At 40.1% G+C, this 12,704-nt stretch overlaps 1 protein-coding gene across 5 annotated transcripts in view; it reads left to right on the top strand.

The window, feature by feature from the left end:
- LOC130865925 (EGF-like and EMI domain-containing protein 1) overlaps positions 1–12,704 on the top strand; it is a 639,134-nt gene that overhangs the window by 520,702 nt on the left and 105,728 nt on the right. For all 5 annotated transcript variants that reach the window (XM_057757081.1, XM_057757082.1, XM_057757080.1 and 2 more), the window contains 4 exons: positions 576–713; positions 5,448–5,570; positions 9,231–9,416; positions 10,948–11,121. In XM_057757081.1, the coding sequence (XP_057613064.1) occupies positions 576–713; positions 5,448–5,570; positions 9,231–9,416; positions 10,948–11,121 (621 nt within the window). The remainder of the gene's footprint in view (positions 1–575; positions 714–5,447; positions 5,571–9,230; positions 9,417–10,947; positions 11,122–12,704) is intronic.

Raw genomic sequence — 12,704 nt, 5'->3', positions numbered from 1 at the left:
CTGGGCCTGATGCTCACCAATATGTCCAAATTACTAGCATATGCCTGGGATGGTGACATGTTTCCAAAATAATAGTATGCTAATGTGATAAGTGTGTTTTATATGCGTCAAAGCTGGTTAGCGTTCTCACAAGATGCAACTTACATATGATCAGCTAGTACATTGGTTTAACATCTCGTCAACACCAAGTTACTTTTAATAGTCATTTCATTAAGCTAAAGTTACTGAAAAGAACAATTATCAGCTTTAATACACACACACACACACACACACACAAGCTTTGCAGTCCCTAAAGGAAGTGTCATTTATAGTATCTGATGCATCATTGCATTTCTTATCCTCTTTTTACTTTACTTATCAATACTTCTTATCACTTAGCAGTACAACACAGCATAGGCATGTATATTCATGATGTGTCTTTCATGATAAGCCTTAGAATTGTACATGCATAAAGTGTTGATATATTTTCAATAGAATGTGTCATCTTCTCCAAAGAGAAAGCACGTCCATTGTTAACATATATTCCATTTTCTCTATTGTTATGCTAATAGCCCTCTTTTGCTTGTTTTGGGAAGGAATTGAACTAGAGATTGTGAATAGCTGTGAGAAGGACAATGGGGGCTGCTCTCACCACTGCGAACCTGCGATCGGTGGACCCCATTGCTCCTGTAACCATGGACATCGACTTGACGCAGATGAGAAGACATGCATAGGTAATGTTCGGTAAATGCCATCTTCATTCAGAGTTCCTCTGGACTCCTTTGGGACTTTCATGCTAATACCCATCGCTACAGTGTGAGCTACAACCCTCAGACTGAAGAGAGAGAACTGCACTAAACTGTGTGTCTGACCATTGATACATAGAGCAAAGACATTTTAGACTTGGATATTTACCCTGAAATTAAGGAGATTGAAATACTTTTAATTATAAATAATTATATATATATATATATATAAATATATATGGGTTAGTAATTGTATGTGAATAAAACTTACTCTTTTGTTTAAGGAAAATATTCTAAGGTCTCTCAAATCTACCAGATTTGTATGCTTAGAATAGATACAGCTGTCAGTCCCAAGTCTTCCTACCTCAAGCAAAAATGAAATCATGCTCCTTGGTTTTCAGTATGGTAATGAATTAGATGAATGTCCAATTATGCTATGGAAGCTTTTACCAAAAGATAAGTTTAAAAGATAGTAATTCTTTGGACATCCCAGGTCAAGCTCGTTCCTTTAATTATGTGCGTTTGTGTGTTTGCGCATGGGTATGTGTACATTTGAGGGCAACAAGTCAGTAAGTCCAGAAAAGGGATTCAGATCCCCTGGACCCAGTGTTTCTAGTGATTATAAGCTGCCTGGTATGGGTGCTGGGAAGATAACTTGGGGCCACTGTGAGAGCAATTCATCTTCTTAACCACTGAGCCATCTCTCCAGCCCCCAAACCCATTTTTAATAGGTGGCTTCAACAACATATTACCAGAGGTTGCATCATTAGTTTCATTCATTTACTATTAATAATGATTATTGTTTAGATAATTTGCAATAATGAGAAGAATAATCCCCACTCAGCCTTCCCTCATAGAGAAATGCAGAATGGAGATCTCTCAGTGTTTCTCCGCTAAGAGGCAAGGGATCCAGTGTGAAGCTGCACTGCTGGGTTCTGCTTCTGAATCTGCCAAGCCCCCAGATAGTGATGCCTTCATTCTAAAATGGAAGCGCTGCATTTACTTATTTTCTAAATGATGACATGTGTTTTCACTCTTTGAAGCGACAGTAAGAATGCTAGAGAGCCTCACTTTCACTGCACGCTATTCTGACTCTTTATAGCAGGAATGCAGAGGTGGCGGCGAAAGCACTGGGTTGGGTTATTTGGTTTTGTACTTGGGCACTATGAGAGAACACTATCATGGAATTTACAGTACTCTGGTCTCGCAAGACTATTTAAGCCTAAACAAAGCCATTGCATATGTTTCTTGATCCAGGAGTGCTTTTTACACCACTATTAGTTGACAGAGCCCAATGAATCAGAACCAATTGTTTTCCTTGAGTCTCTTGCAATGTAAACTGTGCCATATTTTCCGTCTCATTAATATTTAAATTTATGAAAGAAATGAATGGTTCTCTTCCTCCCTCTCTCCTTCCTCCTTCTTTCCTTTCTTTTTCCCTTCTCATTTTGTTTTTTATGAGCACTAAATAAAGAAAACTGATAAGCTATATCTTTTCTTTATATTTTAATTAATGTATTTCTTCTTATACTCTTTGAAACCTTGATGTCTTTAGTCTCTGAAAAGTACAATTCAGGAAACTTATTTACAGCTAGAAAAATATAGCATCTGCTTGGGTAAAATGCAGGAAACTGCGTATTTATGAGATTTCAGCAGTCGACAAGGCAATGTTACACTGCTTATAGTTTATTTTCCTCTATTTTTTCAATGATAAAAATGCCTATTTCTGAAGACCAGATATTCACCAAGACAAAAGCAATGACTTCCTTCGACCATGAGGCCACCCATCTTGCTGCCTGTTGCTCTGTTAAACCAGCCACAAGTTCTATCATATGTTACTATGAGGTATTTTCTAAAGATGGAGACATAGAAGAAAAGATAAAAGTGGTCCAAGTACAGCTAGCACACCAATGGTCAGCCTTGCCAAAGTGCAGAAGTCCAGTCCTGAACCTAGAGAAAGGGGTAAAGGGTCACTGGAGGGACCGTTGTCGGATCACAGTGGGATTTGCCAAGCTATCCAAATGGCTAGACACTGGGAAATACAGGCAACTTTTTTTAGTGGCTGTGGACAGAGGACGGGGCTTTTCACGCTGATACTTTTCAGAACTGAGTGGTTAAGAATTTCACCTCAGTACATGAATCTTCCAGTTTGGGGGGTTGGTTTTCCCTCTTCAAGTGAGAGTTGCATTATGTCTCTGCAGCAGTCTGGGGCTGGCTTTTCCTGTTCAGGTGAGAGGTGCAATACGTCTCTGCAGCAGTGTTGCAGCCTGAACAGCAGCCAAAAGCCTTAAAGTCTGAACAAAACGGGAACCCAGATGATCAACAGTTCCATCAAAGCTATGAAAAGAAATAAAGAAATGGACAAAAGCAGCTGGTATTAAGGTTGAAGTGACAGTGTAGAAAATATTCGAGTGAGAACTAAGTCTGTGAACTACTCGCTCTGTACATATGAAAACATGAATTCTGGTCCAGCACCCACATAAAAGCCTGGGCCTGTAATCCCAGGACTCCTTGGGGGGAGACAGAGTAAACTCTTGGCTTGCTAGCCAGTTGATGCAGTGACTAAGACCCTTTCTCAAAACATGAAGTGGAGAGAGCATTGAGGAAGACCCATGATACATGTGCACTTCCATACACACACCACAGGTATGTGTGCCCCCCACATGACATGCATGCGCACTCCCCAACATGACATGCATGTGCACTCCCCCACATGACATGTATGCGCACTCCCCCACATGACATGCATGCATACTCCCCTACATGACTTGCATGTTCAGTCTCTAACATGACATGCATGTATAGTCCCCCACATGACATGCATGTGCACTCCCACACATGACAAGCATTTACACTCCCCACATGTCGTGCATGCGCACTCACATACATGACATGCATGTTTACTCACACACATGACATGCATTTGAGTTCCTACATGACTTTACCAATGACACATGTACATCCCTCACTTGACATTCATGTGTACCCTCCCTCATATGACATCCATGTGTACACCCCCTATCACCCCATGCTGCATGTGCACCCACATACACACAGGGCATGAATGCACACACACATGACATACATGTGCACCTCTTCACCCCTACATGAATTCTACCATAGAAAAGGTAAGTTTCTGTTGAGATTTTGACCTGAAATCAGTGTGCAAGGTAAAACATTTCCCTGGAGAATGAAAATGACAAAATAATCAAAATAATCAGAAATTAACACATAATAACAATCGGAACAAGGGATATTTTCAGATTATGTGACATAGCCAGTCCCTGTATGTGCAGAGGCTCTGTTAGCAAGAAGGCTTTTTTAAAAGAAAAAAGAAAACAAAAATATCTAAATTTTTTTAAAAATCACAATGAAGTAAAAATATTTTTCCTTTGTTTTTTTTAACTTCTTTTTTTGCATATTGTTTATATTGAAATAGAATGTTCACCTTGTTTAATCTAAAGGGCAGGGGAAGGCTTAATATGACGAAAGCTAATATCTGCAGTCTATCTGCAGTCTTCTGAGTGGCGCTCCTGGTGACATTTTGCTAGAAAAAGAACGCATTGTGCCAGATGACCTTCATTTAGATAGTGACCTCTCACCTTGACCGACTGCTTGCATTTCCTTTCCTTCCTTCCGGTCTCTTGTCTTCATTTTTTTTTTGCCTCTACTGACTCTCCCGGGTTAATTGAGACACTGACCTCTCTGTACCAGTGGTCGCTCACGTAGTTTTGGAGCAATAGGATTCCATATGCTCAGCAGTGACAGGCACCCAACCTAACAGCTCAGCAGGCAAGCTAGAACTGAGCCAGGGGCTGAAAGCCAGTGCCTTCATCATGCAATCCCTGGTGTCCCAGAGCACGAGAAAAGAGCGAGTGTCTACAGCAGACTTTCACTCTTCTGCTCAGAGTGACCCTGTAAAGCTTGGGCCAAGTGGATCGCTGTTTGGCTGCAGGGTTTCACTGTCAACTACTGGAGCTTTTTGGTTGTCCCCAGGCCAGCTGTGTCTTAAGAACAAGCATTCACGATTGTAGAGTTCTCGATGATAATGCTATCTAAACAGCTGCTCACCTGACAGGGGAATGATTTCACAGCTGTAGCAAACCCCCGCACGTGGACCTCACTCATCCCACGCAATGCAGCAATAAGGAAATACTCTGGAATACTCCAGAATTTAATACACAGTATGTGAAGTAAGGGTGCCTCCTTCCATTTCACAGACATACAGTTCACCCTCCTCTCCTTTGTTGAGTTCAAGGGGATTGTTTACTTGGGAACACTCTTGATCTAAGGTCTTGAAGAACAGGCACATTACAAAGTCTGTAGTTGTGCTTTTTGCAGCGGTCAAATGTTAGTTACTAAGTGGAATTCTTTGGATCTTCATCCTTAATTCTGTCTTTTTGTTCATCAAGTTCTATTTATTCAGTCATATTGCTTTTTAAACTGGAAAAAGTAGCAGAGAACTCTATTCCTATGATTATAAATGCATTTAAAGATGACTTATAATCCTTTAAATAACAGACATGCAAGGAACATACCAGAAACATAAACCAAAAGTGGTATCATATTTTTATGGGACCATTTCTTCAATATCTCTACTACGTGGCCTGAGAAGTGAGAAATGGTTAATCAGCTTTAATTCAGAAATGAGGCCTCTCAAAGCTTCTTTAGTTGTGTTGGATTCTGCTTCCTGGAATAACACAAATGTCCTTTGCCCTTCAGACTTTGATGAATGTGAGAGTGGAGACGCCTGCTGTGCCCAGCTCTGCATCAACTATTCAGGAGGCTACGAATGCGGCTGTCAGGAAGGCTTTCGGATCAGTTCAGACGGCTGTGGATGTGATGGTAAATTCCTGCTCTCTCATGGATCTACTGATGTGATGTGCAACTGGGGGCCAGAGCTTGGAAGTGGTGCCTTTCACACTAGAGAAATGTGGAGTTCTGTGTTGAGTTCTGTGTTGCATCATGTGACAGCCTATGTACTTTGGTGGTCATACTTTGAAGAACCCAAGATTTCCATCAGTGGAATGAAGACAGCAATAGGGTTAGGGAGTAAATTAAGGGAAGTTCACAGTAAAGGTAAAGTACAAGCATGGTGTTTGACCTAGATAAGAACTCCACTGAAGGCAGCTATTATTAGAGATGCTACCAATTACTCTTCTGTCATTGTTGTTAGTTGGATTACTGTTTATTCCTTTTTTCCCCTCCTCTACTACCATTGAGGTTTTCTGGTTAGTATTGGATATGAGAGATTCCTTCCTAGCCATCTTTTAGTCATCTCTTCATTGTAGGAAATTTATTCATTCTTTTGTTTTCCTAATTAATAGTGTCTTCCTTCAGAAACTATATAAAGATCTGGAGTCTGGAGAGTGAATATTGTATTCTCTCTCTCTCTCTCTCTCTCTTTCTCTCTCTCTCTCTCTCTCGTGTGTATAGTGTGTGTGTATGTGTGTGTGTGTGTTTGTAAGTATGTGGATGCAGCCACTCATGTGGATCCATGTGGAGACTAGAGATTGATGTTGGTCTCTTTCTCAAGTGCTTCTTTAACCTATTTTTGAGACAGGGTCTCCTGCTGGACCTGGAGCTCAGCTTTTCTGCTAGATAGATTGGCAAGCGAGCTCCCAGGACACATCCATCTGTACCAACCAACACTGAGGTTACAGGAGTTGGGGAGGGGTTCATCAACAAATGCAGTGAAAATTGGATATCCACCTGTAGAATAAAGTTAATCTGTATTTCTCTCCCTTTACAAAAATTGCTACAAAATGAAGCAGAGATCTTAGTAAGACACATGAAGCTTTGATCTACTAGAAAAAAAAATCTATGGAAAAAACACTTTGAGATAGAGGCATAAGAAAGAACTTTCTTCAGTTGATTCCAGTACCAAGAGAAAAATCCCAATAATGTATAAGTTAGATTTCAAGAACCTAAAAATGCTTCTACACAGCAAAGGAAACAATCACCAGAAAGGAGAGACAATCTAAAGAGCAGAAAAATTATTTTTGTCTTCCAACGTTACAGAGTGGATTAATAGCTACAATATAGAAAGAGCTGCAAAATTTAAAAACTAAAAAGCCCCTAATATAGCCATTGGTAAATTTATCACTGAGCATAATAGTTTACTAGTTCTCAAAACAAGGAATAAAAATGGCATAAATATTTGAAAAAAATTCAACATGCTTAGCTGCCAAGGAAATGCACGTTGAAACGACTTTTAACTTCCATCACATCTAAGCCATGTGACTGTTATTAAAAACAGCAGAGAGGACATGGGGAAAGAGGAAATCTCATGCACTGTTGGAGAGAAGGCAAACATGGAGGAAGACTCTGAAAACCCAGGAACTAGAACTACCATATAACAGGGCTCCACCACTCTGTATAGGATGGAAGAGTGAGGTCACCGTTCCACATGATGCTTCATATCCATAATTACTACTGCCCTGCTCATCATAACCAAGGCACAGAACCAGCCTACATGGCAATCAGCAGAAGAATAAATGCAGAAAATGTGAAACATGTATCCAACAGAATTTTATCCATCCCCAGAAAGACGAAATCAGATCGTTTTTGAAAAAAAAAAAATGTATACAACTAGGGGTCATTTATAATTAAGTGAAATAAACCAAATCCAGAAAGACAATTACCACATTTTTTTCATTTGCATAATCTAAACTTAAATCTGTTTGTGCCTTGAAAGTCGAAAGACCGAAAGTAGGAGGAGAGAGAAGACAGACGGGAGGCATTAGAGGTTGTAATGCAATTCCAGTGACATAAAAGTCAAAGGGTAGCTGTAGGAGGAGAAGGGGGAAATGATAGGTGGGAGGGGCTAGAGAGTGTGATAGGATACAAGTGACATTAAAGGGCAGCTATAGGGGAGGAAGGGGTTAAAAGTAAGGACAAAGAGAGTAGGGTAGGGCAGTGGGGGAAGGTAAGAATGAGATTGAAACTGAATGTTATGTGTGTATAAGCATGCTATAGTATAATCAATTGTTCTGTATGTTTATGTAGAGTTAATTAAAAACAAAATTACCTTAAATACATTATTGATTTTTTAATTTTGCAATTATTATTATTAAAAACATATTTTCATTAAATCTATCCACAGTTCATAACATTACTAGCTATTCCAGCATCAAGTCAAATATACGACATTAATGTCACAAAGAACGTGGAGTTTCATTGCTTAAAGAGACAAATTCTGATGGTATCCAGGCTTTAAACCACTACCATCCAGGCCTTCAGTGTAGATCAGAGAAAAACACACTGTGCTATCTATATATCTAAACACAGTGGAGCAGATTCATCATTTCCATCCAATTAACAGAGCCAACAAAAGCTGCATTTTATGCACCATCTGCTCCGAAGAGGAGTGAGCCAAGATCTGATTGTATGACATGAATGTGCACACTTGCACATACCCACAGGGGTAAGGTGTGCACCATCTGAGGTGTAGTAGAAGTGTGGCTTCACTCTGGGACTCTCTGTGTATCTAACACATGGATTGGCTATGAACTCAGCTTCAGTCATAAATCTGATCACTACACGAGGACACACTAGTTCATTTTCTTCTGTGTCAAAGTTCTCCGTGGACCCTGAGTGGAATTATGCAAAAATGTTCACTCACATACTTGAGCTGACAAATTAGTACATTTCTGCAGAATAAGGCACAGCTTGGAACCATTGAATTTAAGTTTTATGTTCTTCATCCAAGCTACACAAAGAAAGCTCAGAAAACATTCGTTTTTGTGGCCAGTCTTCGGTAAACTTGCAAATGAACGAAAGCAAGTCACTAGGTAGGTTGCGTGATACTGAGGGGCTGCACTTGCTTTCGGTGTGGCAGGATGCCACTGTTAGTTAATGAAGGGCACATAATACCACAAAGGGCAGGTGCTGGTTAACTCTACTCTCCCTAGATGTGGACGAGTGCCTGGATGTCAGTGTGGACTGTGACCAGCTGTGCATCAACTCTGTGGGGACATACGATTGTGCCTGTGAAGAAGGATACAGAATCGGAAGTGATGGAAGATCCTGTCTCTGTCAGTAGTCAAGGGATTTTCTGAGTCTTTCACAAATTCCTTCCACTTCCTGCTCTTCAGAGTGCTGGAGAAGAAAACTTCAGAGCCCTGTCTCTCTCCTTCAGGTCTCTGTCTCTCTCTACCTTCTACCCTTCTCTCCCTCTCTTTCCCTCCTTCATTCTTTCTCTCCTTCCTTTTCTTTCCCTCTCATTCCTTCCCTCCTTCCTGACTCCCTTCATTCTCTTTCTTTTCCTCCCACTCCTCTTTCTTTCTAGCCTTATTGTATTTCCCTTGCACTCTGTCTATTGTAATTCAACCCCATGCCAGCAGCATCTGGCTGCTGATACGATGGGTCTTTGAAGAGCCTGCTCAGAGCTCTTTGCCCATCAGTCATCCCTGCGTAGTGGTCTCACTATTTGTCAATGTTTGGTCACTTTTTCCTCTTTCTGGCCTCAGTGTTGAAAACCAGTGTCTTCTTCTCTGGTCTGAGCTCTAGATGATGAGCAGTTAGAGGAGGAAGAAGAGGTACTAGACATCCTGAGGTTTCCAGGACTTCTGGTTGAAAATTCACCTTACCTCACTCCTTCTCTGGCTGCTTCGTACGAAGATGAAGATGATGAAGAAGACCAGGAAACAGAAAAAGAGTTCCAGGGTCTGACAGCCTTGCACAGAGGGGGTGAGTAAAAGATGGGTTTCATTGTTCATGGCTTCTCGTCATTAGATAACTCAGACACGGTACCCAAGCAATTTCATTATCAGTAGTTAAGGTCATCAGATGTTGAGATTGGAGATTGAGTAGAAAAATGGGTCCAAAACCTTTGCTTTTGCAGAACTTCCTATAAATTTATCATCTCTTGATTTCCATTTTTATACAATAAAGAGAAGATACGGAAGTACTTGTGGAAATGGAGTATGTGGTGAAGGAGCGTGTTGATGGCTCAGTGAGTAAATGCTTGCTACCATGAACAACCTTCTGAGTTCAACATCTGGGACCCACATAGCAGAAAGGTGACCCCCTGCCAAACAGCTGTCCCCTGACCTCACCATATGTACACATCCATGCACATATACCAAATAAAACGCAAACAAATAACTATAAAATAGAAATTGGCAGTAAAATATTTGTATAATAGTTCATTTATAAGACTATCAATGCTTCTGCATAAAGGTGGACTATCTAAATGTTTCCTTATTAAATTTCCGGTGCTTTGGCTACTCAAAATCAGAATAATTGTAGTTGCAAGCAACACATGTAGGCAAAATGAAATCATTTGACCAAGATTTGGAAAGAGAGAGTTCCAGTTACACCTCTTCTGTCTTTCCTTCGATCATCAGCCAGTCATGAGATGGGCCATGCAGTCCCACAGACAGCTGTCAAGAAAGCGAGGCAGGGGCAGAGAATGCGCAAAGTGGAAACCAGCACCGCCCAGAGTAGCAAGGCCCCACATCCACCCAACCCCCACACCAAGATGAGGTCGAAACATGAGCCCATGACTAAACATCAGCATAAAAGAATACCTCTGAACTTACTCATATTAGGACAATCTCCATCAAGAAGAGAAGGAAGATGTGCACAGATTGCATCTCAGTAAGGAACAGAATATTATACACACATCGAAGAGATGTGTGCACACGGAGCGGGGAGGAATGTCAAAGGTGTTGTACAGACAGAGGAAACCTGACTGCAAAAGCGCTTACTGTACAATTCTATTTATAAAACGTTCAGAAAAACATGTGTGGTGTCAGAGATTATGGTAGTGTTTTATTTATGAGCCTAATAGCATTGAGACTTTAGGTAAGAGGTAAATATGTTGTACCCTGATCTGAGTGTGTGGGCGGCTGGCGGGTAGATTTGAGATGTGTGCGTCCTTACATATGATAGTAAGTTTCAATAACATATGCATAGAAAAGTCTACAAAGGGAAGCATAACAAGCCTGAACTCTCTGTCCCTTCTGTGCCCTAGAATCAGTCATAGGCCTGGTTTGTTTCTTCCCCATAGCCCTTTAAAGAAGGAACAATAATCTAATTTTATAATTTGCCAAAATAAAAATCTGTTCTGTGTTACAAGCTATCTCTTTGCAAAGGTCCTTTTCTGGATTTTGGGGGAAAGATATCTGATGTGACTATCTTTGAGGATTTAAGTATTTTACTTTATTTTTGGTTACACGTATAGCTAGGAGTCAACTAAGCTGGTTTCCCATGACAGTCTGTTTAGATGGCACCTTTGGCCTGCACTGCAGCTTGAGCTGTGACAACTGCCTGAATGGAGGTAAATGCCAACAAGGAAAGAGTGGGTGCTTCTGCCCTGAAGGCTGGACTGGCATTCTTTGCAATGAAAGCAATACCCTAACATCTGGTGCAGACCAGCCAGCTCCTTTGGGTGAGTTCTTCTCCAAAAAGTGCAGCCTCAAATATACCGATTGACTATCAATATATTTGCTTTAAAGAATGATAGGGAATGGTGGCATTTGCAAACTGAATATATGACAGAAAGGAAATATTGTATATTCTCAGTGGAATGTAATGTTCCAAATTCTGCTAACCCACAAAATAGAAATTAATAAAGGCTCCTAATAATATTGGTCTTATAAAAAACCATGGACTCTAATAAATCACCAAGACCTGACCAGTTTTTTCCAATGGAAAAACCAGAATGCTTTGTATTACAAAGTACAGTGAGTTTGCTTAAAATTTTCAAAAATGAAATTGTTTAATTGGGCTTGCTTCTGTTCTTTTACCTCTCTTCCCCCTTTTAAAAATCACATTAACATAACCAATGGTGATAGTTTCATCTTTTTATATAAATCTCTCAAGAGAAACTATCAAAAATTTAAATATGATGCTGTCCAAATATCATTTCATTTGTGTTTTAAATGAAGATAGCTTTTAGGAGTTGAAACTTCCACATGATAAAATAAAATACATTGAGTGTTTTCTCTTTTTAACTTGCTCATATACTTAAAAATATGTCTTCATGATTATCTGGAAGATCGTATGAGCAGATTTTTCCTTTTAGCTCACTGCATGCAAGAAGAAAAGAGCAAAGATATGTTCTACTGTGTGTCACAGGCACAGGACCCAAGTCCTGACACAGTGACATCTTTTGGCCAGCATCACTTATTCAGGTATCAGGCTGTTCCCCTAGAATTCCTGTGATCATGTTCTCTGCTGTTCTTAACCTTTTAAGAAGTCCATTGTCTTTATGTAGTTTATATATGTATGTACGTTTTATGTATGTTTGTATGAATGTTTGTGTGTTTGTATGTATACTTGGTTGCTTGGAACCTTCCAGAATTAGGTTCTCATAAGCCCCTCTTTTTTAAAAATCTTTATCATAGATTTTGCCAAGTTGACTATTTCTAGGAAGGTAAACCACTGGCTACTTAATATTCTGCATGTTCTAGTTCTGTGGCTGTTCCTCCACCCAGATCTCTGAAGATCCATTTCTGTCATGTAAAGCTTCAGGTGGTATCCTTGGCAAGCTTTAGTCTTTCTAGTGGATGTCAAGCCCTCTCTTGTTGTACTGATCTTTCTTGAAGAGTATTCTTCTTGGCCAGGTACAACTCATTCTTATTTATTGTAAGTTACTCTACATTGAAATGCCAACCTCATCAGTACAGACAGAACGAATCTTGGTAGGGACCCTCAATTATATTAACCCATAAGATCACATATTCCATAGTATAAAGTGTATATAATGTCATCATATTATTGTTATAATATAAAGAATTGTTTAGCATGCAGTCCATTGATATACATGTGTGACTTGAACACATGGTACTTGACATGGTAGCATAAGAAACAAAACTAGACAATCTACTTCTGAAGCATTAGAGGAAAGCATCACTGATACGAATCCCACACTGAGAGATCGAAGGGAGTGAGGTGATAAAAGGGCAAGAAGTCCACATCGTTATTCCTGGAAAACTCTGCAGATGTCTGAGTGTTCACCAGTGCCTTTCT

The sequence above is a fragment of the Chionomys nivalis genome, chromosome 24, assembly GCF_950005125.1.
Source record: "Chionomys nivalis chromosome 24, mChiNiv1.1, whole genome shotgun sequence".
In the NCBI taxonomy this organism is placed as follows: Eukaryota; Metazoa; Chordata; class Mammalia; order Rodentia; family Cricetidae; genus Chionomys; species Chionomys nivalis.
Note: the sequence above shows the minus strand (reverse complement) of the source record. Positions and strands in the feature narration are given on the sequence as shown.